The sequence below is a fragment of the Taudactylus pleione genome, unplaced genomic scaffold, assembly GCF_031769625.1.
Source record: "Taudactylus pleione unplaced genomic scaffold, aTauple2 ptg000004l, whole genome shotgun sequence".
In the NCBI taxonomy this organism is placed as follows: domain Eukaryota; kingdom Metazoa; phylum Chordata; class Amphibia; order Anura; family Myobatrachidae; genus Taudactylus; species Taudactylus pleione.
This window is the reverse complement of record NW_028284407.1, coordinates 6,501,683-6,516,030: the sequence shown is the minus strand read 5'-3', so window position 1 is coordinate 6,516,030 and position 14,348 is coordinate 6,501,683. Positions and strand designations below refer to the sequence as shown.

General features: G+C 43.8%; 1 protein-coding gene across 1 annotated transcript in view; it reads left to right on the top strand.

Annotated features, from left to right (window-relative positions):
- Nucleotides 1-22: 22 nt before the first annotated feature.
- The window catches only part of CIRSR (corepressor of RBPJ and splicing regulator), a 55,125-nt gene continuing 40,799 nt past the window's right edge, over nucleotides 23-14,348 (top strand). Inside the window, exons 1-6 of the mRNA XM_088472284.1 lie at nucleotides 23-284; nucleotides 3,733-3,827; nucleotides 4,337-4,410; nucleotides 6,442-6,452; nucleotides 7,791-7,849; nucleotides 13,650-13,698. Of these exons, the coding sequence (XP_088328410.1) occupies nucleotides 213-284; nucleotides 3,733-3,827; nucleotides 4,337-4,410; nucleotides 6,442-6,452; nucleotides 7,791-7,849; nucleotides 13,650-13,698 (360 nt within the window). The 5' untranslated portion in view covers nucleotides 23-212. The remainder of the gene's footprint in view (nucleotides 285-3,732; nucleotides 3,828-4,336; nucleotides 4,411-6,441; nucleotides 6,453-7,790; nucleotides 7,850-13,649; nucleotides 13,699-14,348) is intronic.

The window sequence follows — 14,348 nt, the reverse complement described above, 5'->3', positions numbered from 1 at the left end:
CAGCAAAGTGACTGCGCGATCTACGTCTCTAGCATCAATTACACACTTCCGGGAACAGTCTGTGTTGTTGTGAAGGAACTGACGGGCTGTAATTGCTGCAGGTGGAGGGGAGGGTGATCCATTCCCCCTCTCCTGGGTGTCTGTCCGGGGACCGGGCGTGCTGTGACTGAGGCCACTTATTACTCCCCTGGGGAACAGCAGCTGCCGCCACCATGGGGAAGTCATTCGCTAATTTCATGTGTAAGAAGGACTTCCATCCTGCCTCCAAGTCCAACATCAAGAAGGTGAGGGGGCTGAACGGCTATATACCATATATATTATTGTACCATAGATACTGTACAATATATACCATAATACCATAGATACTGTACAATATATACCATAATACAGTGGTTCCCAAACTGGGTGCCTCAGGACTATTGCAGGGGTGCCTCTTGTTGGTGGTCCAGTACCAAACAAAATTATATTTAGTCAGTGCTAATGGCTGCCAATCAAAAAATGTGTGGACAGAAAGAAACGCAGCCCTGTCAGCCAGCGCATAACTGATGCTAACGGTGACATAAAAGCACAATTTACTTCATGTAATTGTTGCTGAATTTCTCAATAAGAAACTTTTGGCCCAGGGGTGCTGTGAAAAAATGATGATACTCTAGGGCACCGTGATTTGAAAAAGTTTGGGAACCACTGCGATTATACCATACTACCTTATATACTGTACAATATATACCATAGTACTATATATACTGTACAATATATACCATAGTACCATATATATCATTGTACCATAGATACTGTACAATATATACCATAGTATCATATATGCCATAGTACCATATATGCCATGGTACCATATATACTGTAGAATATATGCCATGGTACCATGTATACCATAGTACAATATATGCAGGTTACCACACATCAGCACATATAGGGAGTCAAGGACAGGGTGATTCTGCTTCCTGATGATGCTACACTGTATGTACACGTCTAGAGGGGTGTGATAGGATATATATCATTGTACCATATACTGTGCAATATATACCATAGTACCATATATACTGTACAATATATACCATAGTATCATATATACTGTACAATATATACCATGGTACCATATATACTGTAGAATATATGCCATGGTACCATGTATACCATAGTACCATATATGCAGGTTACCACACATCAGCACATGTAGGGAGTCAAGGACAGGGTGATTCTGCTTCTTGATGATGCTACACTGTATGTACACGTCTAGAGGGGTGTGATATGATTTACTGACGGACGTGAGCCAGGCGGTTGTAATCCCAACACCAGCATGCCGAAGATCGCGGATACCGACGGAGGTAAGTAAGCTGTCTACCCCCCTCTCCCTCCCCTAACCCTCCCTTAGGGGTGCCTAACCCTAACCTCCCCCCAGGGGGACCTAAACCTAACCCACCCTCCCCGCACCCTAAACCTAACCCTCCCAGGGGGGTGCCTATACATAACCTCTCCCAGGGGGTGCCTAACCCCCCCCCCCCTTACCCTAACCTGGCCCTAACCCTCCAGGGGGGGTGCCTAACCCTAAGTCCCCCCGGGAGCCCCTAACCCCCATCGCGGCTGTCCGCTCACGACGCCCGGCTTACCTTCGTTCGGTATGCCGGGTGTCGGGATTTCGGCGGGTGGATAATGATAGGCGTCAGGATTTCGACGTCAGTGAATAGTCGGGTCCTACCGCTTGGTGACACTTCAGTATCAGACAGCTGGAATGCCTGAGCGCAGCCAAGATAAACCGGGGCTATCCCGTATACACAGGAGCCGAGTCTGTGCTTGCTTCATGTGGGAGGATCAGGCGCATGAGGTCAGAGAGGTCACACAAACCAACAGATTATATGCAGGATTCAGACAGAGGAGCTGATGTGACCTGTAAATGGCACTGCTAGAACTTTTTTAATTTTTTTATTTAGCTCCAACGAGTCAGCTGATACGCTCTCTTACAGTGTGTGTGTGTCTAACACTACCGGCAGCTGCAGAAGGCGGGCACTGGGATTCTGGGAGCTGTAGTTCCATCTCCAGCCAGCCGGTCTGTGTCGAGCGGGGGAGGAGACGCTGCCGGCAGCAATAGGTTGATGAGAATCTGCCGGCTGCGATTGGATGAGAAGACGCCGCCGGCGGTGATGATTAACTGCTGCTTCACTGCACACCGCACACACAGCGCGTCCTGCAGGACATGCTCAGTTTTTAAAACGGGGTCCTCCACTTCCTGCAGCGCGTAAAAACGTGCTACAGCGCGTATTATGCAATCGCTGCCCTCATGTGCTTCTCCTTACTTATACTGTCATCTACTCCTCACTCGGGCACCTAATGGTGCATACACACTGGATGATCGTCAACGATAACAATATTGTTGAACGAACTCCCGGGTGTGCTGGATGATCGATATCGATCATCCAGCACACCAACAACCCACCAACGATGGCTAGCGCGTTGATCGCGGGTCACTATAGTAACCTGGTCGATATCGACCAGGTTGGCCTGCATGCACGGTCGATGGACGATATCTTTATTGTCCATAAAAATGCACGATATGAATGATCATATCGTGCATTTTAATTGTACCGTGTGTACGCACCATAATACCTGGTTGCTTATGCCCTGTTGCTTATTTGAGTGTTATGATAACTAATGCAGCAAAGTATATAAACCTTGTCCTGCATTGTATTGTACTGTAAGTCACTTTGTTGCTTTTTCACTTATTTGTCAATGTACTTTGTATGGTGCTGCGGAACACTTGTGGCGCCATATAAATAAAGGATAATAATAATGGAGGGCATTACCACCCACCGTGGACAGCGCAGTGGCCAACCACAGGTGCTTAATGATCGCGACCAGCGGCGACTAGCCAGAATTGTCCATGGCTCAATTGTGATCTGGTACCTCCTGCATTGATTGTGAATGTGATCTGTCTGAGCCAGGGTCTGACAAGCGACACTGACTCAAATCACATCCACATTCAGTGCAGGAGGTACCAGACGCATATCCAGCACAGTGTTCTCCCCAGAAAATCTTGCCAGACGGATGGCATTAAGAAGTAACGGTGTTATGGCAGTGAATTCTTGTTCCCAATTGTAAAGCACCACGGATGATGCTGGCGCTATATAACTTAATGTTTTCAATATTCTGGATAATGAAACCCACCCTTATGAGGCATCTCCTTTTATAAAGTGTTCTATGGTTGATTTTACAATTGCTGGTGAAGACAAAATACATGTGCTGTATGGACGATGTGCCATAGGGATGCCATATGAATGCCTGCAACGGGACACTACTTCACCCCTGCAGCTAAACTGACAGCCGCAGAGTGCCGCGCAGCAAAATGCACAATATTAGGCTATATGTCCGGGAGACGCGCACTCTACGTGCCGCCAATACCCTCCACCGGAGCATGCGATTTTATATTGTATGTAACTGAATTGACCCCTTATTGTCTTCTTTTTGCTACCTTTAGTGTTGGCATTTTCTGCATACCGTCACTGGATCTAGCATGCAAATGTAAGGAACGAGCGATACCTCAGCGGCTTGAGGCGATCATAGAAATCACAGAGTTAATTAGAAAAGTCCTTATTCGTTAGGCACCAGTTTAGAACAGGTTCCTTATTATTTTTGTGTGGAGCTGATTGGTTCATTGATACTAATTTGTGTGTGTCCTATTCTCTAAATCAAAATGAATGAATGTACATGCTTTAATTCCAGGTATGGATGGCAGAGCAGAAAATATCATATGATAAGAAAAAACAGGAAGATTTAATGCAACAATACGTAAAAGAACAAGATTCTTATAACAACCGGTGAGTGAAATATGTCCTCTGCTAAAGATGTATCCCATTTCCATAGTTCTTGCATTACCCATCTGTGTAACTCAGAGGTTCTCAAACTTCGCCGTTACCGTCCAGGTTTTAAGGAAATCCATGCTTGAGCACAGGTTACGTATTTCGCACCTCAGCATATTTGATTTAACCATGTGGGCTTAAGAATGGATATCCTTAACACTTGGACTGTAATTGCGGAGCTTGAGAAACTCTGGTGTAACTCAGAACCAGTGGCCAAAATGGTTTATAACGTCTGTCTAAATGGAAAGGGTCCACACCTCCTGTCCTGCTTGTATGTAGTATCAGGTATTTAGTAATTACAAATGGAATTATTAACGTATCATTTAACATAACATTTTACCATCATATGATTACTCTATAAATAAACAGCAATAAATACCTTTTTCAGTTATTTGCATGCTATATAATATAACTTGTGGGACCTCTGTAAAGTAACTTTCCACCTGTTTCTCTTATCACACAAACAGATTGCTTCTGGGTGATGAGCGTGTGAAAAATGGGCTCAATTTCATGTATGAAGCCCCACCGGGAGCTGAGAAAGGTACATTGCTAATGTCGGATAGGTATAGAGGAAACAATGTATAGGATTATTAGGTTTGAAAGTGGATTTATCAGCACTTTAACCTTGGTAATAAATACATTTCACTCAAACGACAAAATGATGCACACAATTCATATAGACATGCCATCTTTCCAGGCATCACTGATCAGTGCCAGTTTGCACATGGAGTTATTGGTTAATTATTGCTAATCACCTGCTTATATCTAGAAACTGTTCCACTCCTACTTCAGTTCTTCCCAGCAGTGGCTCCTGTTCTAAAACATTGATGCTTTTGAGAGCTTGCTGGGGTCAATGACCACAGTTATCCTGCTCTGGTCATGTTTTATGAGAGGCATGAAACACAATGTTTCCAGTTTAAATGGCTCAGTCTAAAGAAATAGAAAAAAAATGTAAACACAAATACATTAATGTCCAATTTGTCTACTTTTCCTTTCTCGTAAGTAGAACTGATAGGTCCATAGGATTAGTTTTATAAAGGCATGTCCTGGCCTGACTTGTTTTGCTATGATGTTCTCTAAAACTTTACCCAAGCATAAGGGCACCCACTACTGCCTTCTGAACTGCGTCCAACGTCGCGCACCAGCGTAAGTATCGGTAACATCTGCGCACATTCACCAGCCATGCAGCCCTTGTGACAGGTCTGACTCGTCTCAAATACAGCGGCTCTCCTGACACGCTGACAGCTCTTGTGCTGCGTAGGAGATCACAATGGTTAATTTATGCACGGCCATGTAACCACGTTTAAATGGTAAGAGACACCTGTGTTTTTGTAACCACCAACCGTAACCTCCCTCAAACACTGACTGCCTATTTTGTTTTGCTTGCTTTACGAATGGGTTCTTTGTGCTTGTGGAATTGCAAGACAATCGCAGCGCGACTTTGACACATGCGCAATAGCAAAAAAGTCACTTGTCCTACCTAAAAATCAGCATTGCGTTAATCTCTGAATCAGGCCCGTAATACACGACTTACCGTTTCTAATTGAATTGCAAGGAAATCTGGAGCGCGCTTCTTGAAAATCTCCTGCGTAATGTTGACCTGCGAGCACAGGACACAGAACGTGTGGCTAATAATATGATCCTGGTAGTATAATATGTAGCTTCTCCTACAAGGCACCAAAGGGGGCGTGCTGTCGATGTTGATTGATGGGCGTTCCGGGAGGGTGCCTTCCAGACGGAGGCGTTCCCATGGGAACGCCTACCGTCTGAAGCCGGCCCCACTGACCTCACTAGTGACGTCAGTGGGAGTGATTTTGGCTCTGATAGAGCCAAAATCACCCCAGGGCTTGCGGCAGCGAGACCCTACCGCAGGGTTTCCGTCGCAAGCCCGTTGGTCAAGACCATCACGACCATCATCATGGACGCTCGATATAGCTGTGGGTGGTAACCCACAGCTATGCGAGCGTCCATGAGGACGCTCCAAAAAAATGTAGGAGGGCCCTGATTCAGAGCGAGTGCTCTGGTCAGAGCGTTCAGCTCTGTATCAGGCCCACAGTTATTATCACGATCATGTGGTATGTAATAGTTTAAAGCGCTGGCAGAACTTAATTAATTTTCTTTGTATGTAATCTGTATGGATCTAAATTAAATGTGTTGTACTTTTCTGTTTTTGGTTGAACCATCTCTGCAGTTGTTGCTGATTGGATTACAGACAGTCCGGGTTACATAGGAAGAATGTTTGACATTGAACCTAATGTACCCCGATATCCCCAGTTGTGGCATGTCACTGAAGCCTTTGCATAAGTGTTTGTGTATTGTTTTAGTAGATATACAGAATATATACACACATTCCAATTTATGGTGTAACAGGTCCAGAAGTTAATATAATTCCTAGCAACCCATCTCATGTGTGCATCCATTTCATAGGCGGATATAGAAAGATGACAGAATGTTTCTTAATTTTTTAACTATTTGTAGATAAAAGTTGTCATTGTTCTCTGTGGTTCTACTTTTGTAATTTCCCTTTTTTTTTTCTTTTGTTTTTTTTCAACTTGTGACTCGTCAATCAAAGAAACCAAGGAGGTAAGTATGATACCAAAAGAAACCTCTGCTTATTGCCCTGGTATGCTATGTGTCATCTGTGTGATGGTCTTACATTTTATACTTCTAATAATAGCGATGAACATAACATCATAGAATAGAATTACAGCGCTCTGACTTCAGTATATTTTATTATAAATTTGTAATAATGCTCTGGGGCCCCTATGTGAGTGCAACCACTGCGGCTTAAATTGCAGGAGTACTAAATGCATTCTATACATTATAGCGCTGCTTGTATTCTGCCCTATTGGAAGAGACAGGTTGAGTACTCGTCTGCTGTGAGTTGCTGCCTTGAAAAAGACACTTTGGGCGGAATTCAATTGTTTCGCGGTCTGGATCTCCCGTCTAAAGTGACGGGAGATCGCGGTCTGCTATTCAATTGTTCCAGCTTTTCACGCTGATCGCGCCCAAAGTGTTTGGGTTAAGCCACGTAAATGTGCTTCCCCCGACCAAAGTGCTGGGCACGATCACGAAAAGTGCCGTTTGTGCGCCCAAACAGGTCACTTTTCGCCCATTTCATTTCGCACCCCCCTTGGGGCTGCGAGCTGAAATGGAGCGCTGGCAGCTGATCGCGCCCGACAGGAGCAACAATTGAATAGCTCCGTCGGGCGCGAAGGGGGCTGAAAACAGTTGAAATCCGCCCTTTATTTGCTAAATGGAACACCCCTCAACTGATGTTAATTTGCATATTATGGAAATGTTTACTCGTCATTACAGAATGAAAGTATCTCCTAGCAGAATCCACAATACTGATTGGATACTTTTGGTTACTTTACGTTGTTAAGACCGTGTGAGCTGCTCACTGCAAAAGTAAATCTGGGTACACACTATGCAACTATGTACCCAGCCGACAGGACGGCGCGATGGAACGATACATTGCACCATCCGTACACACTGCACGCTGGCGCGATGTGTTGTCCCATGCTGCATTTAGCAACATGGCATCGTTCATCGAATCGTCACGTCTGCTGTGCAGCACAGCAGATGGGGCGATACAATTAACGTCCTGCGGCACTCGAGATCAGGCGTACACACTATGCGATCTGCACAATATATCGTTCCAATTCGCGACGGAACACTATATTGGGCAAGGGATCGTATAGTGTTTACCCAGCTTTTAACCATTAGTGTTGCAAAAAAACTGAGCTGTTTAAATGTACTTTACAACATCTGGTTACAGAGAGACGGTTACTGTATGTTTACAAATGGGGAGAATTTTTTTTCCTTCAATTTTTTGGAGTGGGTTAGTAAATTGTCTGTGTCTTATCACAGAGGGTTTTCTGTTGTAATAACATATATTTTTTATTTTCTTCTTTGTAGCAAGAGGGGGAGACAACTGAATACAAATTTGAGTGGCAGAAGATGGCCCCCCGAGAAAAGTAAGAGATGGCACAATAATTATGAGCCTTCATAGCATGTCATGCAACTTGCTTGCAGCTCGATAGCCTGTCTATATAATTCATGGTGATAGGGAGAGATTCTGGGCCTGATTCAGGTTGGTTTGCAAGGCTGCATTCGCACGCAGCCGGCCGATGTTTGCATTCTGTGCATGCGTATGCACCGCTATGCGCCAACCGACCGCTGCGATCGCAGTAAGCACGCAGTCCCATTACACAGTGATTGACTGGAAGTGACCGTTTGGGGGTGGAGACGGGGGAAAGGGGGCGTCGGGCGAAAGCAGGCGTGCCTGTGCGCTTTAAAGAAATTAATTGAGGCGCTTGGTTTGAAAAGGATAAAAAGCTCAAATCTCATAAAATTAATTAAAAATACATTTATTCATACAACATATTTAGTGGTATGAAAACTGTGGTGTCTCTCAATCTATATGGGTAACATTCAAGGGAACATACCAATACACATGTCAATTGGTTTATATCTCAGTCAAAATTGCAATATTACAGGGAGCATGTTGAAAATATATATTGATCACACTTTCAATATTCTGCTGGTAATCTGTCTAATGGTGGTTCGTTTTCCTATGGATGTAATATAGTAACATAAGATAAGATAAGATAATGAACCCCAAAACGGTAAAAATCTGTAGTGAATGTCCGGAAACCAGAAATATGGATGTGAATAAGTTCTGTGTTAGTAAAGGTAAGTCCCGTATTCAAAATGTTACATGCGGACAGTATAATATCACTACAAAATGAATTACTCACAAAAGATGGTTAAATCAGCGTTTCAGCCGGTCCTCTGTATCTCCATATACAGGGTACTTCCACCGCTCGTCAGCGGGAGTTTGACGGCTTAGACTGTGCCTGTGCGCTTGATCGCCGTTACAGGGGCGTGCATAACTAAGCGCATTGTTTACGTAGACAGAGATCTAGACGGCGACAGGAAGTTTAGCAGTATGTGCGGGAGGTTATGGTCAACCACAACTGTGCGTGTGGGTTCGATGTTACCGATGTTTTTGCTGACTTGCGGATGCATGTCATGGGAAGTTGGAGGCTTTATACAGTGGTGGGCGTCTTGGTATAGTACTACTGTTGCCGTGCGATTGCACTCATTAGCATATTTTCGCAGCAAGCGGCTGCATGCCAATGCAGCCTTCTGAATCGGGCCCTCTGTTCCCTGCAATGTGATGCTGAAATCCACTGGGTACATTTTGTCTATCGTGGCACAGTTTGATTTCCAGAATGTAACTGACTACAAATTCTTTTTTCAAGAGGGTCACTACATATATGGAAAAGAGATTTCTAACCAGTTATTTATTATTGTTGGAAAACATGAACTATTTGGACAATTGCTAAAGGCGGGTATCCACTACCCGATTAAACAGAGTGATTGACCGATACCGACCTCGCTATTGTTCAATCACTTGTTGATCGGGCACAAATCGTGTCGCTTAATGTCAAACTCGACCAGCGATGCTGGTCGTTTTTGATATCTATGATCGCCCGAACATGCCGGTCAATCTGCAGATAATGACAAATTGGCCATGTTCGGGCATGAGGGAGGGTGCCTACACTGAACGACTGATCATTCAGTGTAGGCAAAGCACAGAATGTGAAACGACTGTACGATTACAATGTTGTAATCGTGCAGCCGTTTCACAGTCTGCCAGTGGATACGCACCTAAGATGAAGGGGCAAATGAAATTAGGTTCCTCTTAGGGAATTTTTTTTTTTTTTTGCTCGATTTTTTTTTTTGCCACACGATTTGAAACGGCTAAATAAATAATATATGGTGTCGGCATTCATGATTTTCGAACCAGAATGAAAGATCAAGCGGAACAGAAAAGCATCGGCGAGCTGTAACGGGTTTTATCACAATTCTACCTGAAGTTACTCTCACTTGTTGTGATCAGTAAGTATAGTAGTAATGGGAAAGAGGGCTCTGCTTTCCCATTACTCTGGCTTGCGATGTGTCGTCACATGCTGCATGTAACGGCACCGCGTCGACAACTTTTTACCAGATTATTGGCTTCATTTACATTGAGTTTTGTAAACGGCAAAGCTCCATACCTGATGTGCTCCACACATACCATCTGATGTCAAAGGGAAGAGAGAGCGGCTTTTACTGATCCACCATCAACACAAGGTCTGAGTGAGGGTTGATATTAGTTTATTATTATATTTGGTGCTGAAGAGGCAGACACTGAAGGTTTTCCATCGGCGTCATAGGATTAAAGTAAGTATTAGGGATGGCTCCTTCTCTAAGCAGTAGGTAAACTGGGAAGAAGCTTTAAACAAAAAGATCTGAAGCCTTGTACTTCTACAGGTGGCAAATGAATGACTTTAGGAATAAGAATAAAGGAAATTTGCTCTTGAAAAAGAGGGTCAGGACCATACGAAAATGTGTTCACATTTCTGTTAGTAGTGCTGAGAGTTAATTACTTAGCCAAGGGAACAGTGGAGCTTCCAGATGTTTATACTAGACTTTATGTAATAAAAATGCCAGCAGCTCTAGAATCCAGAAATGCCAAATGAAATTAACTTCGATTGAAATAAAAAAAGAAATGTACTTGTATGAAAGGAATGATTCCATCTTTGCTCAAGAGGACACAGATTAACTAAGTGAGGCTTAGTCCCACAATAGAGACATAAGGCCAGAGCTCTCCTAGGAGGGCCCTCACATAGGTGAAAACAACAGATTTTCTTATTGCTTTTTCAGACTATGGGCCATATTCAATTAGTTTCGCATTGACGAGAAAGTTCCGCCTGCCTGACTTTTCGCCACCTTTGCCCTGTTTTGGCCGCGAAAACTTTTCGTGCGTGCTCACGTAAACAGGAGGAGACGGAACCCGGCGAATGTGAAACAGGCAAAAAGTGCAGGATGAATTGGGGGAATCACTCTGTACCCCAGAAAAAGATGGGCTGACTTGGTAAAAGTGGTGAAGAATGGCATAAAGCAGTGTTTTTTGGAGAAAATAAGTAGTTCCATCAAATTTGGGGTGCTTGAAAATGGGTGCTAGCATATTGTAATGTCTCTAAAGTGAAGTTTTAGAAAAAGTGAAATTCCTCCATCATACAAGCACCTGCAATCCCAAAACACTTGGCCCCTTCTTAGAGCTCCCCCAGAAGTCAATTTTGCTAGTTGTTGAAGTTTTCCCCCCACTTTTTTTTCATTTTCACCCCAAATTACTAATGCGTTTTTTGGGGTGTTCCTGGATTTTTTTTTTCTTTTTTTGGGTGAATTGTCCTTTGGTGGGGGATGGATGGTGTACCAAGGGTTCTGAGTGGTTTCCCAACATCTGCGCCCCAAAATATAGATTTAGCACTTATTTTCTCCTGCTATTCTGTGGAGAAAAAGTATCGCCTATTTCAGTGCATTGACTTTTCGCATAGGCGAAAATGGACTGGAATTGAATACGGACATAAATTTTCAGGCGACATTTTCGACAAAAAAACGGGCGAAAACGGCTCTTCGCTCCTAATTGAATACAGCTTTTTACCTGAGAAACAGATCTGCATAAAGTGATGAGATCATCAGTGGTTGGCAAAATTTCACAAGATGTCTCCTCATCCCTGATCCGTTCAGAGAGACTTTGGTCATAGCTTTTCTGGCAACGTCTTGTTATTCCAGCCCAAGATTGAGGCTAGCTTGTGTGGCATATTGTCCCACCATTGTCATCATCATGCCTAAAGGTGCCCATACATCAGCGACTGTTAGTCGCGATGCGATGGGAAATGTCGGCGTTTGCAGGTGGAAACGCCGATCTCCCACCATCGATGTTCTGCGATCCGTCGCTGGATCGCAAACATTTCACATGTTAAATGTCCGCGATTTGACAATTGGGATCATTTTTTGATCATCAAATCGCCAAAATCCAATATATTGGATTTCTGCGATCCTGTGATGCCGAGTTGCAGGATCGTGGCAATCCGTCGCTAATGTATCTGGCCCATAATATGTAGAAGGCTAGCAGATGCAGATGACTCTCAGCTGCGTTCATTAAAGACGTTATGGAATGCTAAAAGCAGAAGAGAACTATTGCACAGAATGGGACCATTGTTTCCTCACAAAGGAGAAGGCAGTGATGAGAGGGAAATAGCCCAATAGTGGCATGGGTACACACCTGAGCACACACCTGTTCCTCCAATCCAGTGCACTGATCAGGTGTGTGCACATGTTTAGGAGCGCCTTGGTCATAGATGTGCTGAAGCTGAGGCTCGTGGATGGAAAAGTGACGCATTGGCCAAATTAATCTAGAATAGCTGTACCCAAGAACTTTATGATGGTGGATAATAGAAGCTACACATGTAACACAAAGACGTAGTCATACTTCAGGTTTCCAAATAATGAAATGTAAAGAAAATGGAAGTAGCGCAACCTATTCTATATTTGTCGATATAGGGCCTGATTCAGCATGCATCGCAATCGCAACAGCGTACGCAGATCAGCCGATTGTTGCGTACAGTGTATGCACTGCGCACTCACTTTGATAGCACTGCGATTGCGGATGCAAAGTGGTGAGCGTTCGGGGAGTGGTTGGAGAAATGCAGGCGTATCTATCCTTTGGAACGCCGTTCCATGGGCGTACATAAATTAGCCACTGCGATTGCCTATACAGCCTGAGTACTCACTGCGTGCGACGAGGCTTGCAAATTCTGAGACAGGTCAGAGCTGCTGTAATTGTGCGTGACGGGCCGATGTGTACGCAGGACTGTGTGGTATTATGGATGTAAGAAGGCAGCAGTGGGCGTCTCTATGCTGGCTGTGCGGTTGCAGACATTAGCATATTTTCACAGCTTCATTGCGTGCGATTACGCAGCTACAATCGCTGTTGCATTCCGTGCTGAATCAGGCCCATACTGCGGATTAATACACCAGGGATGTAACTGAAGGGAAAAAAATACATTCTTCTTGGATACAGAACTTTTATAGTAAAGTAACACACTAGTACAGGGATTTTATAGTGTTCTATGAATAAGTAAAAAGCACAATATATCTACTCTTAGAAGTAGCCAAATAGAACTGTGCAGGGTGTTACCTGTATCCCCTTTGTCACATCCCTCCTGGGCATTGGGGCTGTCCTGGGCAGTTACTGTCCACCGTGCCACATAGATGTGTAAAGGAAATAAAATATACCCAGACTTGTTTCTTATACAGGATGGTCACCTAACATCTAAGAAATTCAAATGTTCCATGGATCCAACCTGTTCTACTGTACTCCATGTCATATTTTTTTTTTTTTGAAGCCCATCTGGCTTACTAATGTCTCGCTCTTAAGCTAATGTCGTTTTTGGTGCTTTTTGTTTGTTGTTCTTTTCGGTACTTGAAATCATTCTCAACATCAGTTTGTTGTTTCTGGGTCTAGGCTTTGTATTGACTGAAATAAGTACTTTGTTATGACAAATATGTACTTTTGTGGTGTGCTTATCCTATAAAGGGGAATGGATATAGGAGTGATCCTTCTATAGACACACAAGTCTTTTACGTTTTTATTACGAAGGTTGTCTACTTTAGATAATGCTTACTTAATTATATATGTCACCACTGCTGGACTCCTAGTTGCCTGAATCTAAGAGTGAGCTAGAGTAATTAGTCCATTATAGTAGTGATGGATGGTGTGTAATACACTCTTGCTGTAGGAATAATGGTCTGTTAAGGGTCAATGCTTGGCTTCTGGTAACAGAATGGGGGGTTTTCAGGGAAAGGGTGGGATATTTTAACTGTATTTTGGCTATAATTCTGTACAACATGACGGATACATTTTGTTTTTGTTACTTGTAGGTATGCTAAGGATGACATGAATATCCGAGATCAGCCCTTTGGTATACAGGTAAGTTATTTTCTTGTACTTATTGCACTTCATGATCAGTGTGTCTATATGTACTTTGGTAATCACAGCCACATGACTAAAACTTACTTTACAGTGGAATTGGGGATAAGTAGAACCATCCTATTGCATAAAGGAAGTTAATGTTTGTGTTGTAGAGATGAGTAATCTGTACTCACTGTATATGCCTGACTGGCCCGGAGTAATCAGAAGTTACTAATCCCCTTATCACACCTAAATCCCTGGTCTGATCCGGGTTATTGAACACTTTCAACCTATGTCGCAGCTTCTCAAACCGCTGTCACACCGCACATTGCACCCAGGTTATTCCTGGGTCGTCGCCTTTTACACTGCACCCGTGTCCGCCCTGCCGAACTAGTGTGTCGTTAAAAGTGGACGTTACAGCAGGGGTGGGCAATAAGCGGGCCTCCAGCTGCTGTTGAGCTACAAATCCCAGCATGCTTTGCAACAGTTTTAGCATGGCCAAATAGCAAATCTGCGGCAGAGCACGCTGGGATGTGTAGTTTTGCAACAGCTGGGGTCTGCTTATTGCCCACCCCAACGTTACAGGCTCATGAAAATTAGTCATCCGCCAATGAGCAGCTTTTAAACATAACCTGGCCAGCACCTTTCAGACCGCAGCCTATCCAGGT